The sequence below is a fragment of the Emydura macquarii genome, unplaced genomic scaffold (assembly GCF_026122565.2).
Source record: "Emydura macquarii macquarii isolate MOO-44397 ecotype Brisbane River unplaced genomic scaffold, CSIRO-AGI_Emac_v2 contig_2676, whole genome shotgun sequence".
In the NCBI taxonomy this organism is placed as follows: domain Eukaryota; kingdom Metazoa; phylum Chordata; order Testudines; family Chelidae; genus Emydura; species Emydura macquarii.
This window is the reverse complement of record NW_027132813.1, coordinates 18743205-18758632: the sequence shown is the minus strand read 5'-3', so window position 1 is coordinate 18758632 and position 15428 is coordinate 18743205. Positions and strand designations below refer to the sequence as shown.

The 15428-nt window shown below is 40.5% G+C and overlaps 1 protein-coding gene across 2 annotated transcripts in view; it reads left to right on the top strand.

Moving 5' to 3' along the window:
* PPP2R5A (protein phosphatase 2 regulatory subunit B'alpha) overlaps positions 1–15428 on the top strand; it is an 87481-nt gene that overhangs the window by 49778 nt on the left and 22275 nt on the right. For both annotated transcript variants that reach the window (XM_067564998.1, XM_067564999.1), the window contains exons 4-7: positions 2419–2511; positions 8771–8901; positions 9827–9886; positions 11634–11742. In XM_067564998.1, the coding sequence (XP_067421099.1) occupies positions 2419–2511; positions 8771–8901; positions 9827–9886; positions 11634–11742 (393 nt within the window). The remainder of the gene's footprint in view (positions 1–2418; positions 2512–8770; positions 8902–9826; positions 9887–11633; positions 11743–15428) is intronic.

Genomic DNA, 15428 nt, shown 5'->3' with positions numbered 1-15428 from the left:
CACCAATTCAAGGGAGGTCTGTTTTCTCTCATGCTATGGCGGCTAGGTTCCTAAAGGGTATAAAGACTCTACCCCCCAGGTTAGGGATCCATTACCTCCCTGGGATCTGAATTTGGTCCTCTCCAGGCTCACGGGGGCCCATTCAAGCCCTTGGCAACCTGTCCCCTCTTATTGCTGTCATGGAAGGTGGCCTTTCTAGTTGCCATTACCTCAGCTATGCAGATATCTGAAATTAGGGCACTTACCTTAGAACCATCGTACACAGCCTTTTATAAGGACAATGTCCAGCTGAGGCCCTATCTGGCCTTTTTGCACAAGGTGGTGTCCCAATTTCATTTCAGTCAGGATATCTTCCTGCCGGTCTTCTTTCTGAAGGCGCATGCTTCAGAGAAAGCGTGGAAATGTCACGCGCTGGATGTGCGAAGAGCCCTGGCCTTTTACAGTGAAAGGACAAAGCTATTCTGTAAGTCCATGCAGCTTTTCCTGGCGGTAGCTGGCAGAATGAAGGACCTACCTGTCTCTACTCAGCAGATCTCCTTTTGGATAACCACCTGCAGTAGGTTCTGCTACGAGCAGGCAAAGGTTCCTCTTCTGGGAAGCCTCTCAGCCCATTTGACCAGGGCAGAGGCCTCATCTGTGGTGTTCCTGGCACAAGTGCTCCCATTCAAGACATATGCAAAGCCGCTACATGGTCGTCGGTGCACACCTTTGTGTCCCACTACACTATTGTTCAGCAGGCACAGGATGATGCCAGCTTTGGCAGAGCAGTGCTGCGAACAGCTCATTGATTAAACTCCAAACCCATCACCAAGGTATTGTTTGTGAGTCACCTAGAATGGAATCGACATGAGCAGGTACTCAAAGAAGAAAAGACGGTTATTCACCTTTTAACTGTTGTTCTTCGAGATGTGTTGCTCACGTCCATTCCATGACCCACCCTCCATCGCTGCTGTCGGAGTTGACGGCAAGAAGGAACTAAGGGGTCTTAGGGCTGGCGGTGCCTAATGTACTGCAGCATGTGCATGGGACTTCAGGGGCACCGGAGGCGGCCCTACGGATACTGCTAAAGGGAAAAAAATTCCAGTAATCATGCATGGGATGCGCATACACTTAGAATGGAATGGACATGAGCAACACATCTCAAAGGACAACAGTTGCAAGATGAGTAACTGTCTTTTTCAAATCCTTCTTAAATGCATACTGCTAAATTCCTTTTGTCAGAATCTATGAATTTGTCAGGGGGGCAAAAAAGAAGAGAAATATTGGGAGAAATACTGAAAATTTCTTTTCTTGGGCCTATCAGATTCACAGGTTCAAAACCCCTTAATTGAGTGTATGTACATGTTAGGATAATCACAAGCACAGACGCTTACATGTTTATTATGTATTTATTTAGGAAGTCTAGTTAACTGTTTAAGCATTATTTCTCTAAAAGGATTTGATTAGCCTTCGGTAGAATTCCATCCATGTATCACCAGATGGTGTAATGGCTACCATTTAAATATGTGAATAAAAGTATTACTACTCATAGGTTTCTAAGGCCCACTCAATAGTAGCCCTACGATAGCATTTTAACAGGGTTTTAATACACACAGCAGCTCTAAAATAATTGGGTACAACCAAGGCTTCTTCTCTCCGATGGCACTGTAGGCCTAAATTTATTTGCCCTACATCTGTGAAACACATTCAACCCCCAGCTCTCACTGCATGAAGAGGCCCCATTCCTGTGCGTCTTTTGGGTTGAGAGAGGAGAGAGAGTTTGTAGTTGTCGCCTTACATTTCCCTCCCCTTCTACTGTCACTTGATGAATGCTGTTTTCTATGTTGAGCTTCTAAGGATCCCAAGGATGAGGCCTAAACTCTGGCCCTTCCATACCTCTGTGGTATGTTACAAGTCTTTTGTTCTACTCATCCCTTCCCTCCTGTGGATCTGGCAAGGCCCATACTAGAGGAGCCAGCACTTTTGAACACTTTAAAAACTCTATACACTCTGTATCATGTTGAGTCTAAAGTCTGCAACAAGACTTTGCTATTTTGGATTGGGGTATCCAGTATAGAAGCCTAATTCATAGTAAAGATTAAACTTTTGTGCATTTGTCCAGGTTCTTTAAAAAATACAAATTAGTTTTTTTAAAAGTTGTGATTGATACCTAACTTTGGGAAGCAAACTTTCATTAATATGTATTTTTTAAAAAGGGAATTTTCTAATGGAGCACACGGGTCTGTTTTGTGTTCATATTTGAATCCTCACCTCTAAGTTGTATAGGCTTTTAATTGTATACTTCTTGGTGCAAAAGGATGTTGAATATCCTATTTCCCCATTTAAAATAAGAATAAATTTTGGTAGTTTGAACCTTTACTAGTTTAGTAAAGAGCAGTGATAACTTCTTCAAAGTTTTCATTTTAATGTTTGTTGCAGTTGGTGTATGAATTTTTCCTGAGATTTTTGGAGAGCCCAGATTTCCAGCCTACTATTGCCAAGCGATACATTGATCAGAAATTTGTACAGCAGGTGTGTGCAACATTTTCATATTTAATACTCATTTAACTCGTACCTGAAAGTGATGCTGTTGTAGTGTTGCTTTGTATTTTACAATTGAAGATCTAAATAATACAGCATAGTTTTACTTGTGTAGGTCATAAAATTATCAACTTTATTAAAATCTAATTATTTGTGTTGTGACATGAGAATCCTTTGTTTGCCAGCTATTATATTAGCAGAGGAACATACTAAATAGACTACAAATAATCTGGAAATCCAGACAGCACTAGAGATAATACAGAGTTCAGTTAAGACAACAATTTGTAACAATTTGTGGAGCAAAATTCAAGTTTCTTAGGGCTTGTCTTCACTTACCTCGGAGATTCGGCGGCAGTTGACCGGAGTTATGCAAATTATGCAAAAAAACTTGCGCAACTCCCATCGACTTCTGTGCTTCTGTTCTGCATGCCATCTTCACTGTACTGTGCCGACAGGAACAATATTCCCGTCGACGCAGCGCTACGCCACTTGAGAAGGTGGTCTTAATACGGTGATTTCTGGATCGACTGAGCGGGTCTTCATTGACTGCTTAGTCAATCCATATAAGTCGATCTGATGGCGGCGAATTTGCCGCCATCAGTGAAGACATAGCCTTAGTGATAAATACTTTAATGTTTTCCCATGAAATAGATAATCCTCAAATTAAGAAGAATGCTTACTGAGCTGTGCATTGTAATGGTTTTGTGACTCTGTCTAAATGAGCTAATATTCCCGTGATGGTTCTCGGGGCACCCAGGACTGAGAGTCACCTTGTTACCCCCTGCATCCAGCATGAGGTAGACTTGCTGTGCATAACTGGGTGTCAGTTACCTATTACCACCATCCTTTCAGCCAATCAAGCACTCGCTCCTGGGCTCTGCCAGCCTTGTGTTTGCCTTGCAGGTTAACCATAGATGCACCCCAGTCACCAAATTCCTTTGAAATATTCCCTTGTGATATCCAGTCCCTGACACTGTTTATTCACAGAGATCACAGGTCCTCTGACTCCGAGGTACTACAGTTTACCAATTTTACCTAAAACCACCACTCCAGTATAACACACAGCACTTGTAATAAAACAGAAGATTTATTTAAGAAAAGATAGAGATTCTGTTAGAAACAAGAGTCTGATGAAAACAAATGGTTACAGTATAAAACAAAATCATAAAAATGAAACCTGGGTCAACACTTAGTAGTTACCTTTCCTATCTAAAAATAGGTTTTCCTCCCAAAGTTCAGTCTGTTGCAGAGCTGGCTGCCTTCACAGGAACCAGGATCCAATTTTTCATGAGAACACCCCCACTCCTCAGGATGTCTCCTTAATGAAAGGATGCAAAGTGCTATTCTGTGTTACGCTAAAACAGTCTTTTGTCTTTATTCATAGGCAGGGTGATTCTCTGTCTGATGTAATGTTCCTTTTTTACCTCCAACTGGTTTTGATTATTTGCAGTTGTCTCTGATGGTTTTCCATTGAAAATCTTGGACTGGAGCAAGGCTAGACTGTTGAGCCTTGCATTACATCACTGGCTAACGAGGGCAGGATGACATCTTCCTCCTGCTTGAGTAGGCCATCACTGAGATATCCCCTAGTGACTAACGTTTACTCCAAATCCCTACAGCATACTTTAAATATAAATACATTATTCTTTAAATATTTACCTGTACGTACATCTCACAGGGATTATGAATCTTGACAATTTATGAGCAAGAAACCAGTTAATATAAGTAAAAGCATAAAATGTGAAATGCACCATAGAATCATAGAAGATTAAGGTTGGAAGGGACCTCGGGAGGTTATCTAGTCCAATCCCCTGCTCAAAGCAGGACCAACCCCAACTAAATCATTCCAGCCAGGGCTTTGTCAAGCCAGGCCTTAAAAACCTCTAATGATGGAGATTCTGTTACCTCCCTAGGTAACCCATTCCAATGCTTCACAGTTTTTCCTAATTTCCAATCTAGAACCTCCCCCACTGCAACTTGAAACCATTGCTCTTTGTTCTATCATCTGCCACCATCGAGAACAGCCTAGCTCGATCCTCTTTTGGAACCCCTCTTCAGGTAGTTGAAGGCTATCAAGTTCCCTCTCACTCTTCTGCAGACTAAATAAGCCCAGTTCCCTCAGCCTCTCTTCATAGGTCATGTGCCCCAGCCTCCTAATCATTTTCGTTGCCCTCCGCTGGACTCTCTCCAATTCTCTCTCTCTTTCTGTAGTGGAGGCCCAAAACTGGACACAATACTCCAGATGTGGCCTAATCAGTGCTAAATAGAGGGGAATAATCATTTCTCTCAATCTGCTGGCAGTGCTCCTACTAATGCAGCCCAATATGCCATTTGTCTTCTTGGCGACAAAGGCACATTGTTGACTCAGATGCAGCTTCTTGTCCACTGTAATCCCCAAGTCCTTTTCTTCAGAACTGCTGCTTAGCCAGTCAGTCCCCAGCCTATAGCACAGTGCATGAAATTCTTCTGTCTTAAGTGCAGGACTCTGCATTTGTCCTTGTTGAACCTCATCAGATTTCTTTTGGCTCAATCCTCCAATTTGTCTGTCACTCTGTATCCTTTCCCTATCCTCCAGTGTATCTATCACTCCCCCCAGCTTAGTGTCATCCGCAAACTTGCTGAGGGTGTAATCCACTCTCACCATTCAGATAATTAATGAAGATGTTGAACAAAACTGGCCCCAAGACTGACCCGTGGGGCACGCCACTTGATACCAGCTGCCAAATAGACATCAAGCCATTGAGCCCAATGATCTAGCCAGCTTTCTATCCACCTTATAGTCCATTCATCCAACCCATACTTCCTTAATTTGCTGTCAAGAATACTATGAGAGACCATATCAAAAGCTTTGCTAAAGTCAAGGTATATCATGTCCACCCCTTCCCCACATCGACAGAGCCAGTCATCTCATCATAGAAGATAATCAGTTTGGTCAGGCATGACTTGCCCTTGGTGAATCCATGCTGAGTGTTCCTGATCACCTTCCTCTTCTCCAAGTGCTTCAAAATGGATTCTTTGAGGACCTGCTCCATGATTTTTCCGGGGACTGAGGTGAGATTGGTCTGTAGTTCCCTGGATCATCATCCTTCCCTTTTTTAAAGATTGGCACTATATTTGCCTTTTTCCAGTCGTCCAGGACCTCCCATGATCACCACAAGTTTTCATATATAATGGCCAATGGCTTTGCAATCACATCAGCCAACTCCCTCAGCACTCTTGGATGCATTGCATGTAGCCCAATAGACTTGTGCATGTCCAACTTTTTTGAAATAGCCCTGAACCTATTCTTTCACCACTGAGGGCTGCTTACCTGTTCTCCATACTATGCTACCCAGAGCAGTAGTCTGGGAGCTGACCTTGTCTATGAAGACAGAGGCAAAAAAAGCATTGAGTACTTCAGCCTTTACCACATTCTGTCACTAGGTTGCCTCCCCCATTCAGTAAGGGCCCCATACTTTCCCTGGTCATCATCTTATTGCTAACATACCTATAGAAACCCTTCTTGTTACCCTTCACATCCCTTGCTAGCTGCAACTTCTGTTGTGCTTTGGTCCTTCCTGATTTCATCCCTTCATGCTCGAGCAATATTTTTATACTCCTCCGTAGTCATCTGTCCAAGCTTCCATTTCTTGTAAGCTTCCTTTTTGTGTTTAAGCTCACCAAAGATTTCTCTAAGCCAAGCTGCTCGCCAGCCATATTTGCTATTCTTTCTGCACATCGGGATAGTTTATTCCTGTACCCTCAATGTTTCTTTAAAATACAGCCAGCTTTCCTGGACTCCTTTCCCTCTCATATTAGCTTCCCAGAGGATCCTACCCATCAACTCTCTGAGGGAGTCAGTCTGCTTTTCTGAAGTCATTGTCCATACTCTGCTGCTCTCCTTTCTTTTGTCAAGAACCTGAATTCAACTATCTCATCATCACTGCTGCCCAGGTTGCCATCCACTTCATCTTCCCCTACCAATTCTCCCCTGTTTGTGAGCAGCAGGTCAAGAGGAGCACAGTTCTTGGTTGGTTCCTCCAGCACTTGCACCAGGAAGTTGTCCCCAACACTCTCCAAAAACTTCCTGGAATGTCTGTGAACTGCTATATTGCTCTCCCAGCAGATGTCAGGGTGATTGAAGTCCCCCACAAGAACCAGGGCCTGTGATCTGGAAACTTCCATTAGTTGTCTGAAGAAAGCCTCGTCTACCTCATCCTCCTGGTCTGGTGGTCTATAACAGATGCCCACCACGACATCACCCTTGTTGCTCTCGCCTCTAAACTTAACCCAGAGACTCTCAATAGGCTTTTCTCCAGTTTCATACTGGAGCTCTGAGCAATCATACTGCTCTCTTGTATACTGTGCAACTCCTCCAACTTTTCTCCCCTGCCTGTCCTTCCTGAACAGTTTATACCCATCCATGACAGTGCTCTAGTCATGTGGGTTACCCCTTGTGAGTTAACAAGTCTCTGTTATTCCAATCACATCATAGTTCCTTGACTGTGCAAGGACTTCCAATTCTTCCTGCTTGTTTCCTAGGCTCCTTGCGTTCATGTACAGGCACCTAAGATAACTAGATGATTGCCCTACTTTCTCAGTATGAATGAGGAGGCCTCCCCTGTTGCACCCTCCTCCTTTATGCTTCCTCCCAGTATCCCACTTACCTCTGGGCTTAGGTCTCCATCCCCCAGCAAACCTCGTTTAAAGCCCTCCTCACTAGGTTAGCAAGCCTGTCTGTGAAGATGCTCTTCCCTCTCTTTGTTAGGTGGATTCCATCTCCTTCCTAGTAATCCTTCTTGGAACAACATTCCATGGTTGAAGAATCCAAAGCCCTCTCTCTGACACCACTTGTGTAACCACGCATTTGTTTCCATAATTCAATGGTCCGTACCTGGGCCTTATCTCTCAACAGGGAGGATGGATGAGAACACCACTTGCGCCTCAAACTCCTTTATCCTTCTTCCCAGAGCCACATAGTCAGCAATGATCCACTCAAGGTCATTCTCGGCAGTATCATTGGTTCCCACATGGAGATGTAGGAAAGGATAGCGGTGAGAGGGCTTGATGAGTCTCAGCAGACTCTCCGTCACATCCTGAATTCAGGCAAGCAGCACACTTGTTGAGTTTCCTGGTTTGGACGGCAGATGGATGACTGTCCCTCTTAAGGAGTCCCAGACCACCACCACCCATCTTCTGCTCTTGGGAGTGGTGATCATGGAACCCCCATCCCCAGGACAATGCTTCCCATGCCTTCCAATCGATGGGGTCTCCTTCTGATCTCTTCCCTCGGATGACTTTTTTCCAAACCATTCTCTGCAGTAGTACCAGTGCAGAGAGCCTGAGAACAGTTGCTTACCTCTATCTTCATTGGGGATATATGATTTCTCCTCCTTCTTCTTCTGGAGGTCACGCTTCCCCATTCTTCAGTCCCCCCAGCACTGCCCTTTCTGATTCTTCAGCATGCTGTGCCTGCAGTACCAAATCTAACTTCTATCCAGAAAGTCTTCATTTCTTGGATGCAACGCAGGGTTGATCATATTTGTTTTGAAATGAGACAAATCACCTAGAAAGGATATATTTTCTGTTACCTACTGATATCAGACCCAGACACAAAGGACTCATAGTTCTGATGACTTTGAGGTTTTTCTTTCTACATCTTTCTTTATAAAAGCCCCATAATTCTGTCAGAACCTCACTCTCTTTTCTCCTGAGAAAATGTACATGGTTCTTATCATTATCCTTTCATTTTACAAAATATAGGCCCTGATCCTGCAAAGACTTATATATGCGCTTAACTTTAAATACATGAATAGTTCTGTTGAAATCAGTAGGGCTACCTGTGCCTTTTTAAGCATGTGTATGTGTCTTTGAGGATAGGGGCTTTAAATAAATACTTCATTTGTGAGAATTGATTGTTCGCACATTTTTGAAGCTATAAAGTGCAGTGCTATGTAAATGTTGAGTTATTAGATAAAAATATACATAGTTGTAATTAAAATGATTAATCAAAGGACATCTAATCCCAGTTTAAATGATTTAACTGAAGTGCATTGTAATAGAAGCTTCATATTGGGTTTGGATGTAATTTTTAGAAGAGACAGGAAAATAAAGCTTCTGCGTTAACAGGTATTCATTTATTTAATTTTGAATATTTGAACTGAATTGTAAGTAAATGTTTGCTTCTAATAATACTTCAATGATTTGTGAATTAGGATGCACAAAATTTATTTTTTTCTAAAAAAGGTAATATCTCAGATTTTTTTTAAAGCTGTTGGAGCTTTTTGATAGTGAAGACCCACGAGAACGTGATTTCCTAAAGACAGTCCTTCATCGAATTTATGGAAAATTTCTTGGATTAAGAGCATTCATCAGAAAACAAATTAACAACATTTTCCTCAGGTACATTATAGATCTAGCCTAAATGATAAATATTTTCCTTTAAAGATTCTCCTCTTTAATGGTTGTATTTGAAATAACTAGCAGAACTGTCATAAAAGGTGCTATCTAGCTACAGTTGTCAGTTATATAGATTCAGTCTGCAAGATGTTGAATGAATAAGAATTGAGGGAGCTCAGCATCTTACAGGATCATGCCTTTATTTGACGACTTGATTATGTTTGAAAACTTGCACTAATTGTAAAATGTAAAACTTAATCTAGTTACACTGGTGCAAATCCCCAAAATACTCACTTTAATACGTTTAAATCACACTGTAACTGATTTAGCTTAATGTGAAGAAAGAATGAACTCTAAGGGCTTGTCTATACTACAGGTTATGTCAATATAACTATGTCGCATGGGGTATGAATAAGCCATGGCCTGAGCAACATAAGTTATACTGACTTAAGTGCTGCTGTGGACAGTGCTTTGTGGCTTATTCACACCCTTGAGCAACATAAGTTATACCAACATAACCTGTAGTGTAGACAAGTCCTAAGTGTATGTCTGCACAGCAAAAGCTGTGTATTGGCTAGCCTACCTGAGCTAGCTTGATTCCAGCTAGCACAAGTAACAAAAGCAGTGAAGTCAGTGCTGTGTGGGATTCAGTGTGGGTATTACAAGCCTGGCACAGACCCACCCTGGGTAGGTACTCAACTTGCTAGCTCACTCGGACTTCACTGCTGTTGTTATGTGCACTAGCTGGAGTCAAGCTAGCTTGAGTAAGTTAGCGCCTGCCTAACTTTTGTTGTGAAGACATACCATAAACCCCAAATGTTAGAAATAAAATACATTTGATAAGGAGTTTCACTTTTAGAAATTATTTTTCCCCTCTTAGTTTCGTTTTATCAGTTTATTGATTTCTATTACATCTTATTTTTAATAGGTTTATATATGAAACAGAACACTTTAATGGTGTTGCTGAACTACTTGAGATATTGGGAAGGTAAGTTTGGTTTGATAATACAAAATAAACGGTTAAGTATTATTTTTTGTGTATTCCTATCCAATTATTTTGTGGGTTGGCGGAAAGAATTGTTCTGATGCTTATAGGGATGAACTGACGTGTTTGATGTATTTTTATATTTCCATGTTGCCATGCAAATATAGAATTAGAAAAGTGCACTTTTTCAATGTAAATCTTAAAGGTGATCTGCAAAGGATTTCTTTTTAAATTGGGCTTCTCTTTTTGGCTTTGGCATGATGTATGAAAAGCATGAAAGGTAGCCTTTTCTTTAAAAGGACTTTGTTTTCCTTGTTTATGCTGTCTTAGAAATATTGCCACTTCTCATTCTTGGCTTTGCTATAAGACTAGTTATGTATCTTGGAGTACATTGTTAGCTCTTACATTTAAATTGAAAGTGGTATTAAATCTTTAACAGGTTTTCTTTCTCCACAATGTTAATTAGTCATTAAAACTTTGTAGGTGTTAAAACGGTCTGACAGACTGTCCTTTCCCCTCATAGTTGCTCATCTTTCCCACTCTGAGGATATGTCTATACTGACGGTGGCAAAGTCGCCACTGCCAGATCAATCTTTCTGGATCGATTGAGCGGTCAGTGTAGACCTGCTCAATCGATCAGGAAGTCGACTGAGTAAAACCACCCCCTCAAGTAGTGTAGCGCTGCGTCGATGGGAACACAGTTCCCATCGGCACAGTGCAGTGAAGACGGAGTGCAGAAGGGAAGCACAGCAGTCGACGGGAGTTACACAGGCTATGCAGAGTAGCTTGTGTAACTCTCATTGACTGCCGCCGAATCTCCAGGTAAGTGTAGACCAGGGCTGAGATTTTTGTGATAGTACTCCACAATTGACCTAGATCTATTCTGCACTGGTGAAATTTACCAAAAAAAATTCCCACCAGTTCAGCTGAATAATTGTTAAAGTTAATGAGAGCTTTAGGGAGACAAAGCTTCAGTGGCCAGAACCATTTTTAATACTGTTTCAATTAGACTACCTTTAAGCAGATTTAAGTAAAACACTGATTCTTCCTGCAAGAGCTTGTCTATAGTATGGCTGCCATGTACAGGATTATCTGAGTCACTGAAGATTTTTTGGTAAATTTCACTGGTGTACACATGGCAGTGGTATCTACCCTTGAGACAAAGGACCTGGATGTGTAAGATAAAAAAGCAAACTACTACCTCCTCCCCAGCCCCCATTTTATAAAAAAAAAAAATAAAAAAATCACCAAACCAAATACAATTTCAGGCCCTATTTGTGTGTCAAAGTAGTAAAATAGGGCATAGGTCTATCTCCTCTCTTTCAGGTCACCTTTTAATTATTGTGGGTGGACAGTTTGTCAGCCTTGCTAAGCTCTACAGTTAATGTTCCTTGCTAAACTGTATGATACTTTTTGTTGAAGATTAGAGAGAATTTTTGGTTTAAATAAAAAACAAACCTGATTTAAACATGGAAACATCTTAGAAATTTTACTCTAGATTATCACCAGGAAACTGAACTTGTCTGCTACAGACACTGATAACTGAGATATGGCCTTATACCTACTGATAATAGCGGAGGATGGGCTTCCTGCCAACTTCCCAATCCCTATAATGATAGGCGCATTTTGTAAAGTACAGATTTTTTTTAAAAAAAAGTCAGCTTTAAGTTCAGTAGTTCTCAGTCTACCAAAAGAGAGAGTGTTTCCCTGTTTTTAAGATAAAATAATTGTGCTTATTCATGTTTTTCAGTATTATCAATGGTTTTGCACTGCCATTGAAAGCAGAACACAAACAGTTTCTTATGAAGGTGTTGATTCCTATGCATACTGCTAAGGGATTAGCTTTGTTTCATGCACAGGTATGTTTTTTGAAATTTTTTTGAAATGGAATATATTTTGTAACTATTTGAATATAATACATCTTACTTATCTTACTTTTTTTCCATATGTGGGGGGGGAGGTGAGGGGAAATGGAGACGTTCTTTCCAGCATAATGTTGTTTAACATACACTGTTAAAAGTAGAAAAGCACAATGATGTGGTTTAAAGAGAGATTCTACGTTTAAAAACTTTTTGGTTTTTACTGGTTTGTCACAGCTCAGACATTATTTAAGGTTGGTACTTTTTTATATTGTCAGTTCTCCATTGTAACAAATGCAGTTTACAAAATCATAGAGGAATCTTGAATGTTTTAGGGTCTTAAACAGTTCAGATAAAGCTGTTTTACTTTGTCTAGTAAATTTTGTACATTAAAAATATATTAAAGCAATAATATGTAATTACGTATATCCAGTGTTAATTATTAATTATGCCGTTTTCAGTTCCATAGTTAAGGTTGAGTTCTGTTTTTACAGGGCTTCAACTTCTTTGTTATATTTGAAAAATACAGTTTAATTGCCTCTAACTTGCAGCACTTTGTGAATTTACAAGTAGATCTGGATAATTAGTTTGAATTATAATTAGTTAAAAACTGGTTAGTATCTGTTAGTCTTTCCTTTGTCCTGAATGGTATTAACAGAATAATATAATCTTCACATTTTCTGTGTATTTAATTTACTAAAAGATTGGGTTTAGGCTATATCTGAAGACCTTAGGTGGTAATTAAGCAAAATTGTTAACCATTGTTTTTATAGGCTACAGGCAGGGTCAATTTAACAGCTGAGATAACTCCTTAATTGGGTCATTGTAGCATCAGAGGTAACTTAACCAATCACTGTTCCGCTATATCTGATAGGTATGCAACAGTTCTGTTGGTAAGGAGTCCGTGATATGAGGGAGACTGCACATGTGTCAGGTTAATAGACTACTGTGCCAAACTGTCACTACTCTTTAAAGGTTCCATGGTTGTCAGCTACCTGGACATTAGTGCTTGACAGATTCTCTGTGGTACTATTGCCAGCTGTGCTGCACACTGAAGTCGCACTACTGGGGAAGTGAGGCAGGAGCATAAGTAAAGCTCTTAAAAGTACAGGGACATTGTTAGCCTCAGACTGATCTCTCCTGCCCATCCTTTCACGTAGTGCCAGTAAGCCCGAGTCTGAACCAGTAAATCAGTTGCAAATTAAGGGGCAGATTCACCAGTACACTTTGGCTGCTTTGTAATGTTCTGGAAATGCAAAGCAGCTGTAAATCTGGATTAACTACCTAGTGCACTGGTGATGCTGCCCTTACAAGTTAAAATTTAAAAACATAATTTAATGTTGAAGCTATGTATCTTCAAATAATTGGAAATCTCATGTGGTAATATTCTAATTAGGTTTCCTGTTTAGTGGTCATGTATGACATTTTTAATTAAAAAAAAAAAATAAAAATAAAGAAATTTTCAGCCAAAAAACTATGTTAAAATGGAGGTAAGGTTGAGAGTATGTATGTAATGTTTTTTAACCTTAAGTTGTTGATAGATGTTGTAATTATCCCAAAATCAAGCATTATAAACCCAAGAAATTCAGAATTAAGATAAAAGAAATCCAAACATATTAGGTGTAGGTATGGAAATGCACATTTAAGGTGCTCAAAGGGAACTGTCTCTAATCATCTTAATCAAATCTGGTATTGCAAACACTAAATGCCTTTGTCATAGTTACATGGTTACTGCATGATTTCAACACACAATAGAAATTAGTTGTTTGGATACATTAACTGTGCATTTCTGTACCTTTGTGTGCAGCATTGTAGCCATGTGGGTCCCAGGATATTAGAGAGACAGGGTGAGTTAGATAATGACTTTCAAATCTTTCAAATTTACAAAGAGCTCTTCTCTGGGTCTTGGAAAGGCATTCTGAGTGTCACAGCTAAACACAAGGTGGAACATATTGTTTAGCATAAGTAATTAGCACATATTTCAGGGAACCATTCAAGGTGAAGTGACCTGTTAACACATCTCCAGTCATAGGGGGGCAAGGAAGAGGGGGGAGAGAACGTAGCTAGGGTGGTGTTAGAGGGTTACAGGTTGTTATAATAAGCCATAAATACAATGTGTCTATTCAGTCCATGATATTTAGTGTCTAGCAAAGTTACTAAGTTATGTTCCCAGGCTCATCTTTGGAAGTTTTGTGCAGGTTTCCTTTGAGTATGAGGATTGATAGGTCAGATACAGAGTGTTCTCTTTGTGACGTGTTCACCCACAGGTGATGTCATTTTCCCATGTAAGTTCATTCAAGAGCATCGTGATTCTGTCTGATTTTACCCACATTATTGTTATTAGGGCATTTAGTACACTAGATAAGGTACACCACATGTTATGATAGGCATGTGTAGGACCCATGGATCTTGAAAGATGTGTTGTGCAGGGCTTCATCATTGCAGCAGTAGAGACATGTCTGCAGGTTTTGCATGTGTTCTAGCAGTCTGGTGCTGCTTTGAGTTGTTTGTTCTGGTCTGTGGGAAGCTTCTTTGCTTCTGATGATGAGCTTGGAGGTTTGTTCTGAAGGCCAGAAGAGGGGGGTTCAGGAAAAATTTGTTTCATGTTGGGGTCCCTATCGAGTATGGGTTGTAGTTGTATGATGATATCCTGTCTGAGTTCCAGTGAGGGCTGGGGGAGGTAGGTGATTAGGCGTCTGGTCAGAGAGGGTTATATTTTTGTATTGAAGTAGATTCTCTCGGGATATTTGGGTTTCGCATTCCATGATGCAATCTTCTTTGGTGCAATGTCCTTGTTTGGTGAAGGTGGTTTTTAGAGTGCTAAGGTATATATCCTGGATTTTCTCTAGGAACATATTCTGTGATACTTGAGTTCCTGACTGTAGATAACAGATTTCTTGGTATGTTTGGGGTGTTTACTGGTCCTATGAGGTGGTGGTCTGTGGGTTTCTTGTATATAGTTGTCTGTAGGGTTCCATTGTTTACGTTGGTTGTGTTGTCAAAGAAGTTGATGCTATTGTGGAAGTGTTCTGGAGAGAGTTTAATGGACAGGTTGTGGTGGAAATGTATGACACCAATCCAGAGGACCGAACAAGGACACTCCACAGAAAAATGATAAAGACAGAAACACCCATATCACCTGTGGGTGAACATTTTTCATAAAGCAACCACTCTATACCTGACCTATAAGGCTCTCATCCTTAAAAGAAACCTGCATAACACTTTCAAAAGATGAGCCTGGGATCTTAAATTCATAACTTTACTAGACACTAAAAATCATGGACTGAATTGAGATGCTGGATTTAAGGGTTCATTACAACAATCTGTACTGCACTAACAACCCCTCCTTCCCCCCAGGTGCCTCCCCACCCCATTTCCTTTCCCCCCTGTGGCTGGAGGGGTGTTAACAGGCCACTTCACCTTGAAAGGACCCTTGAAATATGTGTTAACTACTTATGTGAAACAATCTGTTCCAGCTTGTATTTAGCATGCTGTTTGAGTTCTTCTTTTCCCAGAACTGATTAGAAGAGCTATTTGTAAACTCAACAGCTTTTCTCTCTCACCAACAGAAGTTTGTCCAGTAACAGGTATTACCTCACCCACCTAATTTCCGTATTTTAATATATTAAGGTTTCTTTTAAGTATAGCCTTCATTGTGAATTTTCTAGGTTTTACCCTTAAATTGG